Consider the following 26211-nt stretch of genomic DNA (forward strand, 5'->3'; position numbering starts at 1 on the left):
TGGAAGCATCCTCTTGAAGAAGTAACATCATCAATGAAGATTAAGGACATGCCGGAGGGAATAGCTCCTTTTTTAAAGAATTTTGAAGTAACTGTGATTGTATGCACAATTAGGGGCCAGAGTGTTGGAGCCATTTATTCTTTATTTTTATTATTTTGAAATTTGTTTATCTTTGTAAGTCAGCCAGGATGAACTGTAGGGCCATTTTCTGTAAGTACTAGGACTAGTATAGGACCAGCATGCACTGGGGTGGGCCTATTTTATTTATTTATTTTTTACGAGAGCAGAAGCAACAGGAAAGAGTAAAAACTGATTTTTGTTTATTGCTTGCCAAACTCAATAAATTAACCATAAAACGCAACGTTCAAGTTTTGGACATTGGACTTTTTTTTTTGCTTGTGTGTAAAATATCACCACAGTGCAGCAGTGGCTTGTGAATTTTAAATTGTTGAATGTTTGTTTGGACAAACAATGGAATCGTCACTACAAAAGGTTTTCTTAAGATATATAAAACAGATGTGTTGCAACAAATACACAAAGACATATGAAACAGAGGGGGCTTTTCAAAAAATAGTGTAGAGACTTTTTTAGTTTAATCAGTGCCATCATATCAATAATTTTTAGATGAATTCTAATTGTAAAATGTCTTTTAAAAAATTCTGTGGAACAGGTCAAAATTGAGTGATCATTTTACTTAATTAGTTATTTAGTAATTAGTATTGTTAGTTTATGAAAGCTGTAGCCATTAAGAAGTGGGCTTGTAACCTAAGGGTTGCATAACTTGATAAATCATTACTGGTGTCATCATTTCACTTGATTTTATGTCAAATTTAAGTTTACAAAACAAAACCAAGCTATATGAAGGGAATATAAAATGTTTTATTACACAATGAAAAACAGTCTTTCGAATTTTTCTAAAATGTTCCCACAAACCTGGGGAACAACAATCAATACATTAACTGTGGTTTACACAGTTATAGGTGTAAACTGTAAGCTGTATATTTTCCTTTTGTCCTTTCATTTATTAGCGCTTTGGGGTCCTTAGGGACTAGTAAAGCGCTATACAAATACAGGCCATTTACCATTTATGCAGTGGATAAAGGATGTGCCACAGCAAGGCTAAGGAAGAAACTGGATTGAAGGATTTTTTTTTCTTTAGCAGCTGATCTAAACGATACGGAGCAATGAAAAAAAGGCACCTTATACTGAATACCAGTCTTATCAAATATGAGAGTATTAAAAAGCTTTGAATGGAAAAAAAAGTCAGAGTTAAAGAAAAATGAAAAGCTACCAAACTACAAAATATCAGTTAAGCTTTAATTCACCCGTACTACTCATAAGTGCTTTTTTACTGAGCACATTAGCTTTAAACTCTGAATTTTTACTTATTTTCTTGCTTGCCGGTGCTAAAAATCACAGATCAGAGGTACTAGATTACGCTCCATGTTGGTGCAGAATTACCACCAGTCTCCAAACACAGAGCTCAAAGGCGCAAAGCAGGTAACACACTCTGTCACTTATCATATCCCTCTTGGTTATACTGGATAGAAATATTTATCAAAAAAGGAACATAGTCTTTCACAGTTCTGTTTTTTGTGGCACAGCCCAAATTTACAGCTCATTAGGGATTACATAGTGAATAGAATGTAGCTTGCCATCGCCAGTGTGTGAATGTGTGTGTGAATGGGTGAATGACTGAATGTAGTGTAAAGCGCTTTGGGGTCCTTAGGGACTAGAAAAGCACTATACAAATGCAGGCCATTTACCATTTACCATAGAAAATACCCTTAACAAAGAAGTTCAAAATACACTTACATGGTATGATATAGTCAATATATCCAATCATCACAACGTCTTCTATTAATCCCATTGCTTCCGAGGTTTGCCTTAGCTTTGCTTAACATGCTGAATCAGAAACAAAGAAATCAGGAGTGGTCTGAAACCTCTGCGAGGGTGGTGTAGTTGCCTGCTTTTGCCTCTGCACTGTAGACCACTGCGGGGGTGTCTTTCTTCCGATCGAGCTGGCACAAGATGGCTATACACAATACTGCTGACAATATCTAAAACAGAATCAAACAGAGGTGGTTTATTTTACTTCCTGTTCATCTTTTTATTATTTCTTGAGTTGCTTTGAGTCCACCTGCAATTTTAGAAAGAGGCTGAGAGAGAGCAGAATAGTCAAAGAAAATAAAAAGGCAAGTTTGCCAGCGCAGCGAAAACAGATACTTGCTCGCTTTCATTCAGTTTTCAAATCTGTAGTTAGCAACTGCATAGGAAGATTTCAGGATGGAAAAGAGTTTTTGAAACCCTATGACTGAAAATATTAGTGAAAGACGAATTTTAAGGGAAAAATTAAGACTTTGTACAAATGGGATCACCTAAGCAAAATTCTCGTAACATTTCTGTCAACAGCCATGCACGCTTTGTAAAGATCACATCAAAGGAGCTATAACCATGAGAGCTAAAGACTGATTGTACTCACCCACAATAACATGACTCCCAGTGTTACGCCCAACACAATCCTAATCAGACTCATTATGATCTCGATGAAGTATGGAAGGCATCCCTAAAACAAGTAAAGGATTAATGAGATAAACCGATATAAATGGAAACAAAGTTCACAACAGCTTATAGAGTTTACACATCTACCTGTACTTGAAAAAAAAAAAGATAATTTCTAATGAGAATGCCTTTAATACCTTTTCATAAATCATAATAGGCTCGTCACCCATCTGGCTGTTAAAGAGGCTGCTGTTTCTAGGAGCCGCCACCTGGAAAACACAGAAATTATAATTGTGCATGAAGTGTATGCACACACAGACAACATGTAGTTTTTAAAATGTGATGATATTTGTGTGTCAAAGCTTTTAAAACATGCTTTTTTAACTGACTGCAGTCATTTTCAAGCAGATTTGCAAATAACTGGTGTCTTATTTTTAATGCAGACAGACTGCCAACATGCTGCAAACAATCGAAATAAGACTGCATGATGGGCATGGCGTCAACGTGTTAACGAGCTAACCACGCTAACACGTTGATTTCGTGCAGCCCCACGCACGGGGCGATCCGTGGTAACTCGTTAATGTAGATTTGCCGCGTTAATGCGGTAATGGCGTTGACATCATTGCAATTTTCACCAGTTAATAATAGTTAATTGACATATTATCACAAATGCCAGCTTGACCCCACTGAGCCAAAATCTTAATGACGTTTTATCGCTGACTTGATGCACTAAAATTGCTTTACCGTCTGAAAATGGTTTGGTTGTACCACAGTCTCCAACCACTGTTTTCCCAAGTGTTACTGTAGCACAAAGGAGCCTGGTGGTGCTACTTTGGGAGGAAGTTGGGCTTTGTAGATGAAAATTTATTGAAAAATGTTTTTAACCGTGTAGGCATGTTAGCTTTCACACTTACACATGGATTAGTGGACTTGTCGGTGCATAGGCAGGAATTTGGGATGTTGAACTTCCAGTCCCGGTAGCTCTCCAGTCCGCAACACTCCAACTGAGATGGAATCAGAGAAGAAAATAAAGAGACAACTGCAAAACAACCATCTCCTAATCCCTTCTACAAACAGTTAAGTCTGACCAAACAGCATCTGATCTGTGCTGCTGAAAACTGTATCAGTCATGCCAGGACAGTCTGGTTGTACTTTTGGAAAAATATGTCCGTCACAAACAAGAAATTTATGAGTGTTATCTTTCTTTTGTTAAAATCAAGAATACTGCATTTCTTCTCTGTTCTCACTAGAGTTCTCTATAAAACACTAAAACAGCTATTTTAAGTTGCTAATATTATAAGAAGAGCATGTGCCTAGCATCCAGTTAAGTTGTGTATCAGCATTGTTTAGTTATGCCATTAGCCTTACATATTATATGTGAGCTCTGTTTTTAGTTAGTTTTGTTTGATCACCTCTGAAACTACTTGGAACTGCAATTCTACAAGATTATACTTACAAAAACTGGCACGGGCTATCCATTATCGCTGCTCACAAACATCTCTATGACCTCATCGGCTATTATTTCCTTGTGCCATGTTTACACTACTGGCTGCAAGTAATTTTCAGTATAAGCTGGCAATATGATGCCTCAAATTGACACTGCAAAATTTTGTTATCTGAAAGACCTTAAATTTGTTTACTTATTAATGGGTTGTGAAGCTAGATGAATAGCACACACACACACTACAAACACATGCACATCTTCACTCACAACTTCACAACACAAGGTTACCTACTTCTGTCTGTATATCATCGAGGAATTCAGTAGCATTAACCAGGGGTAAAAGGTTCAGGTACTGCTTCTTCACATCTTGACGTACCTGCGCAACAAAAGCAAAGTAATATACAAACAGTTAAAAAACATTTCTGTATCTTCTAATGTGGAAAGGCACTTTGGTAATACCTGAGATTGTGAAGCCAGTCCTTGAATATTAAGCCCCAACATGAGTAGACTACTCAGAATCATTCCAACTGCATACTGACAAACAGAAACACATACACACAGAAATACGGGAATAAGGATCTATTTGTTTTTGTTATAAATTGTATTTTTATTACAGCTACCAAGATTCTTGTCTTCTTTTTTTCTTTACCCACCACTATTAGAGCCCACCGTATCTCTTTCCAGACACCGATTGCGCCAAAGATGGTCAAGAGAATAATTATCGCAGCAATAACATACATAACATGTATGACTGCAATCTCGCGTTCTGCCTGTGGAGAAAAAACAAAGACGCAGGTTGAGAGTGAGCAAGGGTGTAACCTGACTTCAGTGCCCCATGCAGATGTTGTTTGTCATTAAGAATACTACAGGAAAAGAAAACACTTACATGCTGGCATTTGTCTGACAACGGCTGCATAATATTTGCTTACTTATTTTGCCACTAATATAGAAATTGCTGCTGAGCCATATATGTGTTGTCGTACATACAATAGGACATTGTTAAATCGCACACACATTCATGTGTCATAATGCAAGGTTCTATAAATATACATTTTATACCTCTTCCTGTTGGTGTAAGTGTCCATGGCTAAAAAGACTGAATCCCAGCAGCAACAAACTGATTATCTGTAAAAACAGTAAGAGACAGTTCAACACTTTCAGGGCTGTAACAGGCAGAGTGAGAAACGCTAAGGTTACCGAAAGTCATCAATGATTTCTCCTCATCCCCAAAAGAATTGTGTACAAATGAAAGTATTAATTCTGCTTATTTAGAATTAAATGATAAGCATTTACATATTTAAACATTTACTATGCTTTACATTAATGATCTTGAATAGGTTATGTGACACCTGATCAAAATAATAATGAAAATATGAACATATAAGCTACAAAAAACATATTTTTTTGTAGTAAAAAGATGTAATGATTACTAAACCCCTTATACAAAACCCTTTTTTCAAACACTCAATATGTTGGTTAGCAAACTATAACATGGTACATAAGCTTTTGTGAACTTAACAACACTGACGTAAGCATTGTTGTATCAGATGAACTGCAAAACATGACATATTACACACAAATGAAGAAAAAATGCAGAAGCACTCTGTGGGAAACTAAGTCCACTCTTACTGCTTACACAGGAATCAATATGTCAAAGTGGAAAGACATCAGCTATGTGATTGCTGGTGCTCATTAGTCTGGTAATGCTTATACGATCACTTCCAAACAATTTTAGTCCATTTGTTCTACAGAGAGAAGGAGTGGACGTCTAAGGAATTCAATCCAGGGTCTGGCCATGCAACAAACAAATACAGGAGCTAAATATCAGATGCTACACGGTTCAGTTTGATGTTCAGGTTCATGACAGCACGTTTAGAAAATGGAAGGGATGTCAGGAGAAAAGCCTCTTCTCTCTAACAAAAACATGCCAGCACAGCTTAGGTTTGTACGTTTGCATCTGACCAAACCATAAGACTTCTGGAACAATGTCTTTTTGGACCGACAAGACCAAAGTGGAGCTATATGGCCATAATACACAATGCCACACTACAGCAAACTCAGCACAAACATACCCACTGTCAAGCACGGTAATGGAGGGGTGATGACTTGGGCTTATTTTGTAGAGACAGGACCTGGGCACTGTACAGTTTGTCAGTCAGTCATGATCTCTGCTTTATCTAAAAATGTTCTGCAGTCAAATTTGAGGACACCTCTGAATGTTAACACTTGGCCAAAACAGGGTCATGAAACAGGACATTCATTCAACAGAACGACTTCAAAAACAAAGAATGAAGGTGTTGTAAATGCCCCATCAAAGTCGATATCTGAACTCATTTGAAATGCTGTGGCAGACTAAGAGAGTAATCTCCTAAAGGAGAGTGAGAACCTGATAAAGTCATACAAGAAACAATTACTTCAAATTAGCTGCTCCTTTTTTTTTTGCACACAACTAATAGAGGGTACACCTGGTTTTTACCATGACTGTGCTTGTGCTTGCATGTCTTCAAGTAAGGTTTTAGCATTTCTTCAAATAAAGTCATAGAACTGTTCCTAACTATTGTGACGTATGCATTTTCCTCCAAAATATGCAAGAAAAAAAAATAGCCTGGGAACTGGAACTGGTTTGAACAAATCCATTTATAAGATCTCTCACTTAACAGGGGTAACGCCTAAATACCAGCAAGATACTTAATCCACCCCTTGAGTATTGATCCATAATTGACTTATGTTGTTACAAGAACTGGAAGCCTAAGAGTTTGGCATCTACATGAGGAGCTCGGGGCATGAAATGAAACTTGATAATTATGCTACTTTGCAGCAAAACCATTGACCCAAAGCGCAGATCTGAGACAATCAAAGTATACTTGGTGGGATGTACTTCTGAACCATCTTGGTTCTTGGATTATGGTTTGGTTTAAAGAAAGTGCAGACATCTGTTAAACCCAACAATATTTGTTAAATAGAATCATTTGAATTTCAAGAATGTGTTGACTAATGACTACAATGAAGAGTAGAACTACTGAAGAAGTTAATCCAGCTTTACACTGTTATGTTAATCTGATAAATAGTTCACCCTGTACATTTGTTTACCCTTTTGACATTTGGCATCAGCTCTTATAGGCTCGTGCTAATCTTAGTGAAGTATTGCACAATGTGTTTCTTTTGTAACAGCTCTGGGCTAAATCATGTGTTGGTAAACCACTGTAAATCAGTAAATCCAAAGCAAGTGATGAGACACATAGTGACAGCTAAACCATGAGGGACAAGCTGTATTAGCGGGAAAAACATGTTGCATAATCCACTTCCCCTCAACTGTGGGAATGATGAGAAGAATAAGGTGGGAGAAGGAGAAGAGGGAGTTAATAGGTTGGGGAAACCAGAGCATCACGTGGTATAACTGCCACTCAATCAGGTTTGGTGGGTCCCAGATGTTGTGCCAAGATGGCGATGCTGGCACATAGTCTGTTTTCTACAGTCATTAATGTCATGTTGCTGACTATGTGCCAAGAGTGGGCCACATTTGCACCGTACGTTTGTCACTCCTAGCTTTTGTTCTGTTTTTTCCTCTTCATTTAACAAACAAACAACCAAACAAGCAATTTATGACATCATATTTTGGATTTTTGGAAACATTATGCGCATTTTAACTGTTTGTTTTCATACTTAAAAAAAGGAAAACCAATGATGACATCACATAAGACTACAAGCATTATAGTACACATTATTGTTTAATACAGCCCCTAATTTAATTGTTATTTAACAATCTTACCGTTTCCTGGACACTGTTGTTTTCCCGTCTCGCTAATTATTCCAATGTGTTTCGAATAAATAAAACAAAAATTTTAAAAAAGGGCCTCCTACAACCTTCATTGGCAACTCGATTGAGTAAAACTGAAAAGGGTTTAACTGCAGCATCTGGATAAAGTAGATTTTTACGCATAGCACGAGGAGGGTCTCAACATCTGCATCTAAACAATCTTTTAGCGCCTCGTAACCATACTCACCGCGATCAGACTTATCACGACAATGAAAGTCCGTTTCAGCCACACATTCGCTCTTCCCATGTTTGGGTCTTCTGATGTCGCTCCACGAGTGAATGTGTCCCTCAAAAGTGATAGTTTGTGTGCCCGTAAAGAAATAAATCTACTTTTAAAGAAGCGAGACCCGTTAAAGTCCCTCCCCGCTAGACTACTGCGCTCCCCACCTGGAAATGGTGAGAATGTGGGTGGGTGGAGTCTTATTCTCCAGCTCATGAAGTTGCTTAACCCTCTTAATTTAAAGCCTGAAACATGAAATAATGAAGAAAAATCTTATTTATTTTTTGCAAAATAGAATGTTTTGTTAACCTTATTACGAAATAAAAAATACCATTAATTTGCAAATCTGTGTTTAAATTTGCAACATAATTTATTTCGGTCCCCTAATAACGTAGAAGCCTCAAAATTTAAATATGATGCAATTGACTTTAATCCCTAAACGCAGGTGACTGCTAAGTAACATATTTATTACCAATGTGATCAATATTTATGAGCACGAAAAACGCACGATCATATATGGATGGGGTGTCATATTAACAGGAGTGTAAAGTTTTGGAAAATGTGAAAGAGGACATAAATTTTGAAATGTATTTTAATTAGTTTTACAGCTTTTCTAACAGATAAAGACTCCCTCTATGGGCATTCAACTACACCAAATTAAGTTATAGTTATATTTTAAAACCATTGAAGTTGTGCTTCTTTTTCTTATATTAAGATCTCTCATCTGTAGTTGAATTTCTCTACACTGACAGAAAAGGGAGATGCACCCGTCTGGCCCACATGAGATCAAAATTAGCTATATGTGATGTACTTGGGAAATATGACCGCAAATGGAGTGGGAGTGTGTGGGTTGTTTTGTTTTTTTTTCACTTTGTCTGACATGTTTCCTGCAACAAGTTCTTGATATAGGAAGTGCATTTTCCAAAGTAGCTCACACATACAGCAAAACACAGAAGACACAATGACAGTGGCTTCAGCTCAATTCTCTAATGACATTTACAAAGCAGAGAGCATTAGGTGCATTAATGATCATATACAGAATTGTCTATCTGTGTTGAAAAGACAGTTAATGTAGTATTTTTAATCTGTTAAATGCCTTCATTCTGCCTCAATATGGTTTGGTTTGGTTTTTTCCCCTATTTCAGCACTTCATTTTCTTTATTTTCCTCTATTTTGCTCTATAGCATTTTGTGACTGATTCTCTGTACACAGCGCTTTTTAAATAAACTTTATTTACTTACCTTTAGAGATGGACCGATCCGATATTACGTATCGGTATCGGTCCGATACTGACCTAAATTACTGGATCGGATATCGGAGAAAAATAAAAAATGTAATCCGATCCATTAAATATCACGAAAGCACCTCACAAAACTTGCAACACGCCATAACTCACCTCAGAACGTATGCATCACGTGATAGAGCAGCTGTGGCATGCAGGACCTGTCGGTGGTCTGGATAGCATGTAGAGCTTCGCTAGCAACCTGGCATTTCATCTCCGACAAAGTTATCCCCGAGAGAAGTAAAGCAAGTGTGTAAGTCCATCTCTGAATGTTTGTAAAGCATTCCTGCGTTAAGCTTAACAAGCGACTGCCTCTCGCTCTCCTGCTGCTACTTCAATCGTGAAACTGCTAATGATCAGCTGATCGGCTTTTCTGTCGCGAGTCTGTCTCTCGTTTGTTTTTGGTCCACTTTGCGCCAGAAAGAGCAAACCAGCGGCTGAACAACAGCAGCACGTTTAAGCTTGATAAGCTGTTGTTAGAATTTATTTAATATTAATTTCTACACCAGGATCTTTTTCTACGTAGCTGACGGCTGGTAACTGTGCAGGGGCGGATCTAGCAAAGTTTAGCCAGGGGGGCCGATAGGGCATTAACTGGGAAAAGGGGGCACAAAAACATACTTTTCTTTCTTATTCTCATTTAAAATGTCTAGCTTTTAATAAATAATTATCTGACACCCAAAGTTTTAATTTGATGTAAAATGAATAGAAGTCAATTACTGTACATAGTGACTATTAAGTCTAATATATATACCCTAGTAAGCTATAGTACTTTTTACTTTGGGAAGGTACCATCTGTGCAGTCTGCAATTTTGTTGAAGAAAGATGTTGAATCTATTTAATATTTTTTGAAAAATAATTGATTTCTGTGCATTTTTTTTCACACTGCATCAAATTAAGGTTGATTACGTTGATTAAGCATCATGAGGTGGAGTGTGAGGGGTGGTTCCCTATTTTTTATTTATTTATTTTTGTTGTTGCTGGGAGTTGAAACCCTATTAGTTAGGTTGCTTAATATTTACGCTAAGTACTCTTTAAAATACCAGAATAGGGAGGATGGTGTAGGTTTAAGTTTATTAGATTGATCAGTATTGCTGAACTATGAAATATTTTTTTTTGCATACAGGTATAACAGAATAGCTTTAGTGTAGTTGTTGTTTTAAACTTGAGTATGAACTTGCAGACTTGCAAAATGCAGCAAGATATTTTAAAAAACAGTTTTGTTGATTAAAAAACACTATATCGGATTCATATCGGTATCGGCAGATATCCAAATTTATGATATCGGTATCGGTATCGGACATAAAAAAGTGGTATCGTGCCATCTCTACTTACCTTAACTTTCAATAACATATCTGCAACATTTCATTGCACAAGTCATCACAGAATATGCAAAATAGTTTATCTAACTGTCAAAATGTGCTGAGGCCACAGCTGTAAGTGACTGATAAGTCAAGATACATTAAGCTGCAGAGTTACAGCATTGGGTAAACACAGAAAATGCGCTGATAAACACTGTACAGCCTGTTCACTGTACAGAAGAGGATATATATATATATATATATATATATATATATATATACATATATATATATATATATATATTGTAACATTCACAAGAACCAGACGGTTGGGTCTCAGTTTGTCCGTTTATTCGGCACATAAGCAAGCGGGTTGCTAACTCCGGGGAGAGCGCCCTCGTACAACTCCTCTCTCCAGCCTGGCACACACACACAAAAACCCCCAGGTCCCCCCTCCCCTTCCTGTACCACAACCAAACATGAATCTTAAAGGAACAACAACAGTGTGCAGAGATCACCAACATGTCACTGTACAATAACACTTAACCATCGTTACACTGCCCCCCCAGCAATAAGTTCCTCGTCCCCGAGGGAACGACACAGTCTCTGAGGCGGGGTGGTAGCCTACGTTCCCTCCTTGACCTCCTGAGCCCCTGAGGTGGACGCGGAGCTTCGGGACTTTGGGGTGGAGAGTCCGAGGGAGGGGAACGCAGCCCCGGTCGGGGGTCCCTCTGAGCAGGGTCACGGACACTCTGTACACGTCCCTCTGGAAAGGAGGGGAGGGACTGCCCTCTGTAGGGGGCCATCCGGTCTCTGTGCAGCGCTACTATCCTCCCCCTAGGAGGCAACTGCACCCTGTAAACAACCTCCCCTACTCGCTCTAGGACGCTGCAAGGCCCCACCCAGCTGCTATCCAGTTTAGGACACCGTCCCTTCTTCCTCTTTGGGCTGTAGACCCACACCAGCTCCCCAGCATGGAAGTGCCTCCCCTTAGTGGTGATGTCGTAATTCCTCTTTTGGCGCAGGCCTGCCTTCGCCAGCTGCTCTCGGGCGTAGGAATGTGCAGAATCCAGCCGGTCCTGCAGCTTCGTTGCGTAGTCCCGGCCCGGTGGTGCCTCTGGCGCGTCCGGGGGCTTCCCAAAAGCCAACTCTGCAGGAGTTCTCAGCTCTCTCCCTAACATGAGCAGGGCAGGCGTACATTGGGTGGAGTCCTGTACTGCCGACCTGTAGGCCATGAGGGTAAGGGGAAGATGGTAATCCCAGTCCCGTTGGTGTTCTGAGGTAAGGATGGCTAGCTGCTGGGCCAGCGTCCTGTTAAACCTTTCCACCAGCCCATCGCTTTGGGGGTGAAGTGGGGTGGTGCGGGTCTTCTTAATCCCAAGGCGTCCACACATGGCAGCAAATACCTTGGACTCAAAGTTACGCCCCTGGTCACTGTGGAGGGTCTCTGCTGTTCCAAAGCGGCTGAACATCCCCTCCACTAATACATCAGCGACAGTCTCAGCCTCCTGATCTGGGATGGCGTATGCTTCCGGCCACTTGGTAAAATAGTCCATTGCCACAAGAACATAGCGGTTTCCTCTGTCTGTGCGAGGAAATGGGCCCATGACGTCCACAGCTACTCGCTCCATTGGGGCTCCTGCTGGTTGCTGCTGAAGCTGAGCCCGGGACTGGTCCTGTGGCCCTTTGTGTGAGGAGCATGCATCACAGCTGCGGCAAAAGTCCTCCACGTCCCTCCGCTGTTGACCCCAGTAATAGCCCTGGCGGAGGCGGCGGAGAGTCTTGGAGACCCCAAAGTGGCCGGAGCCAGTGCTCCCATGGCAGGCTTCCAGCACAGCTGACCTCAGCGACCTTGGCACCACAACCTGCCACCTCTCCTCCCCCGTGGCAGGGTCCTTCCAGGCACGCTCCAACACCCCATCCTTCAGCCTGAGAGCTGCAAACTTGGCCCATAGCCCCCTGGTACAGATGGAAAACCCAGTGACCTCATCCCAAAGGGGTTGCTCCCCCTTCTCCAGCCACTGCAGGACCGGCAGCAGGTCCGTGTCTTGTTCCTGCCGTGCCCTCCACTCCGCTGCATCCACCACCAGAAGAGCCCTGCAGGCGAGCTGTGCTGCTCCGTCTATTGTCGTGAGTTCCCGCTCTATTTCCTCTCGCTTCTCACAGTAACGGCAGCCAGCTGCAGCACATGGGCGGCGAGAGAGGGCATCTGCGTTAGAATGGTGCGTCCCTGCTCTGTGCTCCACAGTGAAATTGAAGGCTTGGAGCTCCTCCAGCCAGCGAGCCACCTGTCCCTCTGGCTCCCTGAAAGACATCAGCCACTGAAGGGCAGCATGATCAGTTCTGATAACAAATGCTGTGCCGCACAGGTAGTACTTAAAGTGTCTCACCCCCGCCACCACAGCCAACAGCTCTCGTCGTGTGACACAGTAGCGCCGCTCACTCCTGTTCAGGACCCGGCTGAAGTACGCCACCACCTTCTCCCCTTCCGGCCCAACCTGCGACAACCAGCCCCACATTACTTGCGTCAGTGTCCAGGACAAAAGGCAGGGCGGGGTCAGGGGGGGCAAGGACTGGGGACTCTGTCAGCGATCTGCGGAGGGTGTCGAACGCCTGCTGACAGTCCCGGGTCCAGATGAAGTCACGGTCCTTCTGCAGCAGGTGGAAGAGTGGTGCGGCTATGGAGGAAAAGCCCTTCACAAACCTCCTGTAATAAGACGCCAGTCCTAGGAAGCTTTTGAGCTGTTTCTGGTCTGCTGGTGTGGGCCACTCGGTAATGGTGTGGATTTTTTCCTCCAACGTGCTGATGCCCTCACGACCCAGCTTGTGGCCCAGAAACTCCACCTCCCTCCTCATGAAGTGGCACTTGTCGGGGTGCAGCTTCAGGCCTGCAGCCGCCACCCTCTCCAACACTTGTCTCAGGGCATCCAGGGCAGCATCAAAGGAGCTCCCGTGCACTAGAAGGTCATCCAGGTAAACCAGACACCGTTGCCGTGGGACGCCAGCCAGCACACTGTCCATAAGCCTCTCGAAGGTCGCAGGAGCGTTGCAAAGACCAAAGCTCAGGACTTTGAACTGCCATAGTCCCCTGTTAGTGCAGAAGGCTGTCTTCGGTCTGGATTCCGGGGACAGTGGCACCTGCCAGTAGCCACTCCGCAGGTCCAGGGTGGAGAACCAGGAGGACCCGGCTACTAAGTCGAGAGACTCATCAATCCTGGGAAGGGGGTAAGAGTCCTTCTTCGTCACTTTGTTGAGTGGTCTGTAGTCCACACAGAAACGCATCCTAGGACTTTTTTTCTTAGGCACCATCACCACCGCGGAGGCCCACGGGCTATCAGATGGCTCTATGATGCCCGCCTTCATCATTTCACACAACTCTCTGTCCGCAGCCTCCTGATGAGCCAGGGGCAGGCGGCGTGGGCGCACTTTAATAGGCTGGGCATCCCCGGTCTCAATGACGTGCTCTACCAAGTGTGTCAAGCCAACATCACTTTCTTTCAGGGCAAAAATGTCACTAAACTCTTTTAGTACCTGCCATAGACTCTCTTGCTGCTGTGGAGTCAGCCCCTCACAGTTCTTTGACCAGATACTCCTCACTGCTAAGAGCCTCTCCTCCTCCTCCGCTTGCTGTTCTGCTGGCGGGTCTGCAGGGGTCTCTGCGGTGGAGGTGGACGCCGCGGCAGATGCTGTGCAGACCGGGGGAGGAATAAGCGGCACCTTCTTCCCATCAGGGATTACGAAGAAGCCTTTGCCTAAGTCCAGTACACCGCCAATGGCTCGTAAAAAATCCAGCCCAAGGATGCAGGCGTCCTGCACGTCAGCCACCCAGGCAGCATAAGACACACCGAGGTCCCCCACCTTGAACTGGAACACTCCCCTCCCTCTCATTGGGGCCAGATCACCGGTCACAGTCTTAAGTTGCACATTAGTCGGTTGCACAGCAGCTCCGGTTGGGACAATATCGGGTCGGACCAGCGTTGCATTGGACCCCGTGTCCCGCAGGGCCGTACAGGACACCCCCGCGATCGTCACTGGAACATGGCAAAAGCCGCCAACCTGGGTCCATCCCACTTCTGACACCAATGTAACATTCACAAGAACCAGACGGTTGGGTCTCAGTTTGTCCGTTTATTCGGCACATAAGCAAGCGGGTTGCTAACTCCGGGGAGAGCGCCCTCGTACAACTCCTCTCTCCAGCCTGGCACACACACACAAAAACCCCCAGGTCCCCCCTCCCCTTCCTGTACCACAACCAAACATGAATCTTAAAGGAACAACAACAGTGTGCAGAGATCACCAACATGTCACTGTACAATAACACTTAACCATCGTTACAATATATATATATATATATGTGTGTGTGTGTGTGTGTGTGTGTGTGTGTGTATTGTAACGTTCTCAAGAACCAGACGTTTTGATCTCAGTTAGTCCATTTATTCCGTAACACAAGCAAATGGGCCGTTAACTCCGGGGACACCTGTTGTAACTCTCGTACAACACCTCACTTCAGCCCCGTACAGTTACACAACAACAAGGACCCCCCCCCCCTCCCCTTCCTGCACACATTAACTCCCTTTTTCCTGCAGCACAACCAAACATGTATCTTAAAGGAATGACAACAATGTGCGATAGATAGATAGATAGATAGATAGATCAACCTCACATGCTAGCTGGCTAACAAAAGATTTATCTAGCTAGCTCTTTCATTAGCTAGCTAGCTGGCTTATAGCTCTTTTGTGAGGTGCATCTTCACTGCTGAGGTTTTCCTTCAGTGGTTAAGCAATGTAGTTATCTATTTTTTCATTTAACAGACCAAATCCTAAAAAACCTACCTCGAAAACAAAATATATGACATATTAGACATTGCATCCTGATCTGTCCAAAATGTATAACTGAGCACCTCCTTCATAGTCAAAAATTGTAACTGGGCCACAAAATGTGTTCTACTATACTGATGCTCACATCTGTGGGCTTGGCAGATTTTGACAATTAGTTGGATAATTCTGTATGTTATGACTTCAGAGGCATATCCAACCAAAAACTTTACAAAATGAAGACTTTTGAACATAGACATTTAAAAATACTAAAAAAGAATGTAAACAAACTTGTTAACAAACTGAGTCAAAGGGTTTCACAATATTGTTTTGATATCTACAACTGTTATTGACAAATTGAGTCAAAGCCATTTCCTGTTTATTTTGCAGATGTATTTGCATGATTAGTGGGGGGACTTAAAAAAAAAGAGACAGAGGGAGAGAAAAGGATTGGTAGCGTATCCTAATATTTTCCATTGAAAAGAAGAGGAAAAGCTTGAAAAACTTGACAATAAAAAAGATGGGAGGGGACTGACAGGAAGAGAGATCACACAGAAGAATGTAAAATTAACATTGGGGAGTTGCATCAGATCCTTGTTTTCCTCTTTGTGTGCCTCTGTGACAGCTCGGCACAGTCCTCCTCAATAAAAGCCTTTTTGTCTGCTGGTGTCTTGGAAGAACAGATTGTTAGAAACTTTGTCACATGACCCCCTCACTGGAGTCCTGCGTGCATGTACAAACACACAGTCACACCATATGTCTATGCAACTCACACAATTTCACCCACACACATTATGTGCACTGCTGCAATGTTATTAGTCACTACATTCTTTCTTACAAAGGCTCATTCCAGAGGAAAATATTTCCTGATGGACTACAGAAACATCTGGAGAGTATAATCAACGCACTCATCACACTCTGCTGGCAAGAGTATGGACCCTTATCGTAAGATTTTTCTGTCCAGTGTTTCCAGTACACATTCAAAACATCTTTGGCACACATTCAAACTGTGTGACCCAAAGGCACAGAGCCATTCTACTGAACAGAGGATATTGGTGGGTGGAAAAGTACAAAGGGTCAAAACCCCCAAATAGTACACCCTTTTATACTCTTGGTGTAAATATTGAAAGAAAAAGAAATTCCTTTGCCTTTTTAAAATTAGGGTTACACTGAATGTCTAGTTATTATTATTTTTTCTATTGCATACATGCTGTGGTTTACTCATTCACTTTGCTAGTGAAAAGTTGTTAGTTTGAGTCAAGCCAGAGACACAAATTCCAGCTAGGAGTACACAAGCTAGTATAATGACTGTTACAAGTCTGGATAGAGGGAGGACTGCATGAAGGAGGGCATCTGGGGTAAAAACGCTGCCAAGTCAAACATGTGGGGCTACCCGCTGTGATGTCCCCTTCTAACAAGGGAGCAGCTGAAAGTAGCTTAAAAAAGTTTAAATAATACAGGTTTTGCATATGTTATTAATAAGATCTGTATATACTTATGAATGAACACAATACCTTGTCAGTCTTACAACATGTTGAAATAAGATTCTGATCTTCTGAAATCCATCACTGAAGTAGTTCTGTATTTTGAATTTTGCATTTATGAGAAGACAGAGTGTTTCTCCCAATGTCACCATTGTTTTTGGAATCTTTCATCTTTATAAGGAACATTTGCACTGTGGCTACTCAGCAGCTCAACCTGAAACACAATGAAGGATTTCTATACAGCCATGTGAATCTTTACATAAAAGCACACCTAAATCACTGACTGACTTTTCAGACAGATAACACTTTATGAGGGCATCCGTACTAGTTGTAAGTAATACCGCCCTTATAGAAATATGCATTCAGGACCAAAGGGGGTCTGACTCTCTCTCTCTAAAACATGTGCAGATAGACTGATGTGTGATAATATCTGTCTTGTACTGATGTTATTGTACTGAGCTACCAAGTGTTTCTTGGTAAGAGTGAACATTTGATTTTGGATCCTTACTGGATGCATGACCTGGCAGGAATTTAAACACCCAACTAGTTGTTTGAAAGGCTCTAATGTTGCCACACAATTGCCTCACATTTCTTAATAGTTCCTTCACAAAGCAAGAGTTTCATTTAATTTTTTAAACTGGTGTGGACCAACAGCTCTCTAGGTTTTCTCATGGTATTTCAAAGTTGTTGTTTTTTCGGTGGCTGATGAACTGACTATTTCATTTTTAGTGAAGCCACAGTGACAGGACTCATTCAAACACTAAAAAAAGGATGTTACTCGAGTGATGAACCATTACTTATGTCATTAAACCACATGTAAAAATCCCCTAAAAAATTATGTTTACTGAATAAAGAACCAAAAAACTTCCCCCTAAGCAAGAATGTTAATAAGAATAAGAATAAATGTAGGTTGCACTTATAAATAAACATTTTTGTGTATGTTGTTCATTCATGTCTCTAAGGTTTCAAATATGGCCCAGAGGTCAGAACCATCTGCCCATAACCCTCCTACTAGAGGGTCCACATCTGGGTTCTGCGTTGCCCTTACCTGCCTGTCTCTTTAAGAAAAGTCATATGATGGTCACATGACCCGGAAGAATACCGAAGTCATTCAGCGTGGTTGTGTTTACAGGCGTGTTGTTTACTTGGCGCCTGCAGGTTTGTGCTGTAAATAAACCGTTAATTTACGATAATTAATCCTTTAGACGTTTATATTATCATTCAAAGAATAGTAACGTAACCTGCTTTCTTTTGTATAGCAGCCACAGCTCTCTGCTATCAATGTCGAGGTAGGTTTATGTGAAGGTTTTAGGTTTACTCGAAATAGACGGATTGCTTTGCTCTCAGTAAAAGAACTTACACGGAAATAAATCACCGATAGAATTCTAACATTATTTTAATGGTGTGCGGCGACACTAGCAGGCTTAAAATCCGACTCAAATCTCGTTTGTCATGTATTAGCATCTCTTCGTATTTCGCACAGGTGTGTTACAGATGTTTTAAAAATCTCAAGTAAGCAAAAAAAACATTACTGCCGTACGTTTTTAACGTTTCCCGATTTGCATGTATCCTCTCATTTTGAAATTGCCCTCATTTTCATTGACTTTTGCTTTATAACAATGACACGGTATGACATGTGTCTTCAGTTACATTGAAGCAGGTTTTGATAACGTTTTATTTCTGCCTCTTTTACCCTCAGGAGTAAGTAAAAACATTTTAGATATATTGATCATGAAGCAGGTTAGTGAGGCTGTGAATGTCCCTGCATGCTTCATATCAAACCATGAAGGCTTTCTTGGAAGCATCAAAAACTTCATTGAGGATTTTGTGGTGACTGAAATAGATATCTATGGACAGCATGTTAACACAGCAGCAGCCACACAGACACCGGGCTGTGCCTCTTCAGTTGGAAATGACAGAACCAATGCAGAATATAAAGAGGACAGTCATTCTTCAGCCTCACAGGATGTTGATGTCCCTCTGGATTGGGGGGTACACGACCCACTCCCTAGTCTAGGGAGTTTAGATTTAGGTGTGATTTTAGGTCAGTCGGTCAGTGAGGAGCTCGAGCAGTTTGTGTTAACTCTCAGAGATAAAAATCCACCTGAGCTGGAGCTCTCCCTTGGTTCCTTTGCTGACAAACACCAGAGAGCCAGTGTCCACCGAGCTGTCAGACACCGCTTCCCTTTTCTCATGACTGTCACCATTCAGCCTGAGATCAGGGTGAGGGAGGACCCAGACTACAGAGAGCTCTCCCAGCTTGTTAAGGAGGATGAGGCTGAGGACTTTTTCAGATTTATAGATGCCAAAGTGAGAGGTTCGTCCTATACGTTTGGACCTGATGACAATAAGGAGCACAGGACGGCAGTCCATCACTTCCTGAATCGAAGGTTCGGGAAACTGGTGGAGACTAAAAGCTTCAATGACCAGGGGAGGACATCGATCTCAGTTAGGCTGAGGGAGCGAGGGAGGCCAAAGAAGCGAACAGCAGAGGAACGTAAAGATGATGAAGTTTACACTGGTAAGGCATAGCATTGCATGTTATTGATCATTTATAAAATGTAAACAACAGGAGAAAACTCCAAGGTTAATGCTTTAGATCAAATTACCTACTTTAAGTAAACAAATAAATAATATAGAAAAAACTGAAGAAGAATGAAGAATTTTAAATATAAATAAAATAATTATGGCAGCTTTATTTCACAGTAATTGTGATTTGAATCGGTCAAAGCAGGAGAAAAAGACCAGAAAACTCTTAGTGAGAAGGGCAGGATGACACAGGTTAAGAAAATGAAAATCAAAGATGGTTTAAAAAAATCAGATTTCCCATAGGGAACGTTTTCAAATGTGATAAAAATATAGATTTTTTTTGCGTGTTTTTCCAGCGTTCACTCTGTGTAAGGAAAACCTTGAGACTCTGGAGGCCATCAGCTACATGGCAGCAGCTCTCGGGGTCCTGCCATCTGATTTCACCTATGCTGGGATCAAGGATAAGAGAGCAATCACCTACCAGTCCATGGTGGTAAAGAAGGTCTCACCTCAACGGTACTGCTGTGTTTCTTTCATGCATTTTGAGTATATATTTATATATATATTTTTTTTCTTTTTCTTATTTACAAATCATGGGATAAAAGCACCAAAAGTTGTGTTATGTTAGAGTTCTTCTTGAAATACTATTTATATATTTTGCATTTTGTGTGACTAGGTTGAAAGAGAAGAATGCACAGTTTCAGAACAGAGGGATCCGCGTGTTTCAGGTGCGTTCTGTCAGCGAGCCTCTCCGGCTTGGACGACTGCAGGGGAATCACTTCGACCTGGTTGTCCGGGACCTGAGACCACACGGTGCCGGTGACACGCACTCCTCTGGCGGAGACGTGCACACACGGCTGGCAGCACTGGTGAAAGAAGCAGTGGAGAATGTCAAGGTATATTTTGAGTTTTAGGTTTTCTGCAATCCTGTGGTAAAAGCATATGCCAGGAACCAGGCTTTCTTTAATGTTTTATTAAAAAACTTTTTTTTATTGGATATTGACAAACTTAAAAAGGCACCTAACTTAAATAGTGAACCAGTGTTGTGTCTGCACTTGCACAGCTTGGCATAGAATACATTTTGAATTGTATACAAAAACTCTTCATTTGTTAAAGTTTATTTATTTGATTCTAATAATGCAAAGATATCACAGTTTGACCAACAAGGTGATTCTCAAAGAGCTATTAGCTAAAAACCTGGTATACCTCAGTGTAGTCTAGAGCAGGGCGATATGGCCAAAAATATTTATCACGATATATATTTGAAAATTTGCGATAACGATATAACTGACGATATAATTGATGCGAGACAAAATACAACTCCACAACATTACTAGCGCAAAAAGACAACCTTCCATTTATTTTCACGTAAACAAGAAGCTGGTTTTTATGTACATTAAAGCTTTATAAAAATGTAACAGTGCAAATGCAAATTCCTTGCTAAAAGTTTAACCCAAAGGCATTTCCAGTAGAAATGGGCTGACATATCCTGAGCATAACCATGTATAATATCCACTGAAGTTAAAAAGAGGTGCTTTGCAACATTAAACTGCAGTGTGCAGTACGCATTTTTCGGACCATAAGGTGCACGGGATTATAAGGCACATTAAGCGAAACAAAGCAGTCAGATAAATCAAACTTTATTAAACTCATTCTTCTTGCTTCCTCCACTTCTGTACCATTGATTCATTAATGTTGAATTCTCTGGCAGCTGAGCTATTCCCATGTTGTTGCAGTATATTAATGACTAACCTCGTATTGTGGATGGATTATCTCAGTTGTTCTCCTGACTGAAGTTTGGTCCGTTTACAGCATCCTGCCATGCGATTGCATTTGTTTCTAACCATGAAGAACCTTCACGTTAACTTTTATAAGTGGAAAAGTGTTAGTGTTCCTCCTCCAGCTTCACTGTTTATGTTATGCTAACATAGCTGTGTCGCTAGCGATCACGTAGCAGATCATTATATATCAGCTAGCCCAACTTCAGTAACCCTAAAAACGTCACTGCTGTTTAGTTTCCTGTCTTCATTTATGTTGGAAGTGATAGCAGAGCTGTACGTTTGAATTTTTTCAGAAATCTCTCAGTCAGAACATGCAATATCATGCTTAGGTAACTAGCGAAACTAGCGAGCTAACTTCCGCTAGCTTCCTGCTAACTTCTAACGCCGTTAAATGTAATAACTTTTGTTTTCATGGATGCCTGGAAGTTAAACTTTATAGTTACACCTGGTAAAGCAGCAATGCTGATCGTTTTATTAAAGATCAAAGAATTTAGACAGTTTTCAACTCTCAGTGATGCTGCAGGGTTGTTTGACCTGAAGTCAAATATACGGAGTTTGGGACCCAGATTACTCCCAGATTTAAGAGCATCTTAGTCCGACAAATACGACAATAACAACGGCCACTTGCATGTTCTGCAAAAAAATGTGCTTTGTTGTGTATCTGATGGACAAACACCAAACCAGTTCCACATCACGGAAGTTGCACCATTTTTACAAACCAACAATCGGCCATGTGCGTATGAAAACAAAGGCACTGCGCATGCGCGTTTTACTCCCATTCTATCGCGATATTTCATTTTCCTATCGTTGCCTAACATTATACCGGTATTACCGTGAACGGTATAATATGGCCCAGCCCTAGTGTAGTCCTCCAAAATCTGAGGAAAGTGAACAAATAGAGGAAAAAAGAAGAAGTGGTAATCCTAAAAAAAAACCTCACTGCAGCAGAAAAACAGAATCTGAACGTCATGTCCTTTAAAAATAGGAGGGGGAAAAATCTGGCAAAGGCCTGACACAGTAGCTGAGAGATTCATCTGGCCCTTCATCTGCTATTCACTGAAGCCTCATCAGAAAAGGTCTCAGTGGAAGGGTGGCTGTCAAGAAGCCACAGCTGAAATTAGTCCTCGACTAATCATGTCTTTCCTGATAGAGTTTTAAAATATGTCTGCTCATTAGCAAGTGGTTTTGTTGGTCCAGAATGTCTGCTTCATACAAGCTACATGGCCACCACCACACATTGACCTCTGATGTTTTTCACTGTAGGCCAGAGGGTTTGTCAACTACTATGGACCACAGAGGTTTGGGAGTGGACAGAGCGTTCAGTCTGATCGAGTAGGACTAGCTCTACTGAAAGAGGATATGGTGAGCGTTTGAGACATTCGCTATGTATTCAAGATGATAATACTGTTGGTTACAGTCATATAAAGCTAATCCACGACCGGCATTGCTCAGTGAAAACAGCACATTGTTGAGTTACTGTATGTAATGTGTGTGTCAGGTGAGTGCTGTACGTCTCTTCTTCACTCCAGAGGAAGGCGATGATCCTCAGAGTCATGCAAAGAGACACTTCCTCCAAACAGGTTTGTTTTAGTTTTATGGGAGCTTTTTCTTCCTTCAGAAATTTCTAAAATGAGAACTATTCTTTGCTGAATCTGAGGTTTTTTTGCAGAACAGTGTGATGATCTGTTCCTCTATTTATTTTTGAAAGTTGGCTGAAATTCATCATCCATGTTTGGCTAAAACCTTATGATTCTGTAATGTCAGCGTCTGCTGTTCTAGTGAATTCATGACACATTTCATAAACCAAGTTTTGGTTTATGAAATGTGACTAAATTAACGTCATGCAAATGCTTTTTTTAGAATTTGCAATTTCAATATGTTTTGTCGTTTTATTTTTCTGTCTTTCACCCCTCTCCACTCCAGATAACGCTAAGGAGTCCTTAGCTTTGATGCCGTTGTCCAAGCCCAGGGAGCGGTTGATGCTGCGGGCCCTGAACCGCTATGGTACAGGTCCTGATGGATGTGACCAAGCCTGGCTCAGCCTGCCACACAGCATGAGGATTTTCTACCCTCACGCTTACTGTAGCAGGTCAGCTGCAAGGAGAATCTACCCATCCATCCATTATCTTAACTGCTTCTCCTGTTCAGGGTTGCGGGGGAGTTGAAGCCTGTCTCATCTGTCATAGGGCACAAGGCGGGGCACGTCTTTGACTATTTTTTATGATATTAAATAAAAATCTTTGAAAGTAACACATAAACAGGTTTGACAGATAGCGATATGTAAAAAAAAAAAAAGTCGTGCATTTATTAAAGCTGGTTTCCATTATAGGTGAGGGAGATAAATTGGCCTTAGGTGTAGCCCAAATAAGTGGTTTCTTTTATTTATTAGGAAATTAAAATAAATGTTATATAAAAGCCAAACAGTATTTTTAATAACACGCCATCCCAGTGCTTTAGATCTTTAATTTGAAAAATTATGTCGATGTTCTTGTGGTTGTCAGAGTTTGGAACGAGGCGGCGGCACACAGGCTAACTACAATGGGTCATAGTGTCCGAAGAGGTGACCTGGTGTGGTTACGACAAGGTCAAAACAAAATGGAAGATGCTAGAGAAACCAGCATGGCTCAGGTAAGAAGGCAGATAAAACAGGAAAAGGAGATCTTTTAAAAGTGATAACTGATTAAAAAGATAGCTCAGGAGTAATTAGGATAGCTTTGTGTTATAATCAGAGCAAACACTTTTCCAGGCTTTGTGACTTGGTTGCATCTGTGACAAACATTATCACAGAAGTACAGGAACCAGCTTGTTGACTTCATCGTGGACCTAAATGCTAGAATTGTAGTTCCCGCGTTCGTTTTCACACATTTACCAGATCCTTGAATTTTTCTATCTTAAACTTGGTACAGTCATGTGTGCTGCGTCCTGCATGCTACCCAGGCAGTGCCCACCGCTTAAACCACACAGTATTTCCAGTACAAGCACATCTAAAGCTGAGTGTTTCCTCCTGTGTGTTCACATGTTCATGCAAGCATGAGCTTAAGTTTTGTCTTATTTTTCAAAGTAAAGTTTGCACAGGCCAAACACCAAAGGAGGGGATAATGGAGGAGTGGCATTTAAGAATCCAAGCTGGAGAAATGAAAGCATAATCTTGGCCTGAAACTGCAAAGCTGGGGTTAGAATGGGGGGTGAGAACAACACGAAGTATATCAGCAAACAGTGCGTTAAAATTTTTTTATCAATTAATTATTTATTGTTTCTATTTGTTTCCTTTTAGTGAGGTAAACTACCCTTTTTAGTGTGCATGAAAGGACAGAATAGAGGTGAAAACTGTGGTTACTTCCTTTTTTTTCTGCTTGTTGAGGCTGTGATTTACAACAGTAACTTTGTTATGGTTTCACTTACTGTACTTTTGTTGCTGCTGCAGTCCAGAAATACCTCCTGGTAATTTCAACAGTAAATAGGATTATTTAGTGACACATTTTTTTGTGCTCTTTTGGTCACAGGACACATTTTCGATGTGAGGACACGTTGTTACTTTTTTCAAACACCTTGTCAGTGCCACTAACTTTGTGTTTGTGCTTTCTTCTAGATCCATGTGGTGACAGATAAAGAGGAGCAAGACGGTATCTATAAACTAGAACAAGTAGGGAGTGTTTGGAGCTATTTGTGTCTCTGCCAAATGCTGTTTTTTGTACACTACAGTAACACTGCAGTTGCTACTTGTTATATTATTGTTCTGCCAGGTTGTGTTACCGATGCCAGGAAACACTGTGAAGTATCCAGAAAATGCCATGGGAACTTGGTACCGAGAGAGACTGGTCAGAGATGGACTGGAAGATTGCCGCTTCAGAGTCAGCAGCCTCAAACTGAACCTGCCTGGCTGCTACCGCCCCCTGCTGGCAGTGCCGCACAACCTCAGGTATCAGCTGCAGAGAGCAGCCAGCAGAGAGGGTGGAAGAACGATGGCAGGTTCGGAGTCGCTCACTCTCACGTTAAACTTCGACTTGGACTCCTCGTGCTATGCTACCATCTGCCTCAGAGAGATCATGAAGTGTGACCCCTGAAGGTTAAAGGAGGACATAGCTGTTGTATTTGTTTGAAGGAGAAGATAACAGCTTTTCTACAATACTTTGTACTTTCATTGACCGTTATTATGTTACTAGTAGTCTTTTAGTTTGTTGTTGAAGACCGTAAGTATAAAGAAAAATCATATTGTGCACTTCAAAAAGCATAATGAAAGGAGGCCACTGCCAAATGTGAACAAATGTCTATGTAAAAGAATTCATGCAGTATGTTTCTCGTGCCATAAATAAATCCTGTAAAACAACAAAGTTTCTGATTTTTAAAAAAAAAAATTTCTGTATTTTCATTCAGAATGTTTAAGTTTGAAATCTTAAAAACACAATTTGAGTGGGTTCAACTCCACACTCTCCATCTTAAAGATAATAAAGCATTGACCTAAAATTTCAGAAATTAACTGCAATCTTAACTAAGTCCACTTAAAATGTGCATGTGATTTTTTTTTTTTTTTAAAAAAGAGAGACCAATAACCTTTGACCTTCACAAAGGCTTTGTTCACACTGCAGGTGAAGGCGCATCAAATCCAACTTTTTTGACCTTATGCGACCCATATCCGATCATGGTATGACAGTATGAACAGCACAAATCCGATATTTTCAAATCCGATCTGGGTCACTTTCGTATGTGGTACTGAATCCGATACGTATCTGTTGTTTTAGAAAGCGACTGCGGTTTGAACGGTCATGTCGCATTAAATCCGTCTTTTACGTCACTGACACAAGACAGACGGCAATTAGCGCTGGAGAAGGGCACAAGAAGACATCGTGAACGCTTCCTGGCCATCCAGTGAAACTGTTGGGAAGACAACGTTGGAGAAACATGAACATTTTATTTGTACTGTATAATCTGCAGGTTCTGACAGAAATCTGCAACTATCCTTTGAAGCACCGCTCCACTCTAAAACAGCAATAAGGATAATTATTAGGCCATATGTAAATAACAATATAACTTAAAGAA

The 26211-nt window shown here is 41.2% G+C and overlaps 2 protein-coding genes across 5 annotated transcripts; one reads left to right on the forward strand and one right to left on the reverse strand.

Moving 5' to 3' along the window:
- Positions 1-859: 859 nt before the first annotated feature.
- On the reverse strand, positions 860-8154 carry LOC146555768 (tetraspanin-8-like). Its single transcript, XM_085252756.1, has 9 exons — positions 7951-8154; positions 5006-5071; positions 4600-4716; positions 4406-4480; positions 4239-4322; positions 3417-3506; positions 2700-2771; positions 2483-2566; positions 860-2060 (listed from the first exon to the last, which is right to left on the reverse strand). Exons 1-9 carry the CDS (start codon positions 8008-8010, stop codon positions 1926-1928), a joined length of 783 nt encoding a protein of 260 aa, XP_085108882.1. The 5' UTR covers positions 8011-8154; the 3' UTR covers positions 860-1925.
- Positions 8155-17955: 9801 nt separating this feature from the next.
- pus7l (pseudouridine synthase 7 like) lies at positions 17956-25505 on the forward strand. Of its 4 annotated transcripts, XM_085252465.1 has the most exons (10): positions 17992-18022; positions 18124-18153; positions 18564-19385; positions 19750-19909; positions 20070-20289; positions 22438-22536; positions 22673-22754; positions 23098-23263; positions 23676-23802; positions 24764-25505. In XM_085252465.1, the coding sequence occupies exons 3-10, from the start codon at positions 18596-18598 to the stop codon at positions 25229-25231; spliced, it is 2112 nt and encodes a 703-aa protein (XP_085108591.1). In that variant the 5' UTR covers positions 17992-18022; positions 18124-18153; positions 18564-18595; the 3' UTR covers positions 25232-25505. The 4 variants fall into 4 exon arrangements, with proteins under 4 accessions (XP_085108593.1, XP_085108590.1, XP_085108589.1 ...); XM_085252467.1 differs by lacking the exon at positions 18124-18153 and having other exon boundaries at positions 17956-18022; XM_085252464.1 differs by having other exon boundaries at positions 17968-19385; positions 24764-24817; positions 24918-25505.
- The last annotated feature ends 706 nt before the right edge of the window (positions 25506-26211 follow it).

Source organism: Mchenga conophoros, linkage group LG17, assembly GCF_057382185.1.
Source record: "Mchenga conophoros isolate Kocher_MC1m ecotype Shallow Benthic linkage group LG17, M_conophoros_male_GT1.1, whole genome shotgun sequence".
NCBI classification, from domain to species: Eukaryota; Metazoa; Chordata; class Actinopteri; order Cichliformes; family Cichlidae; genus Mchenga; species Mchenga conophoros.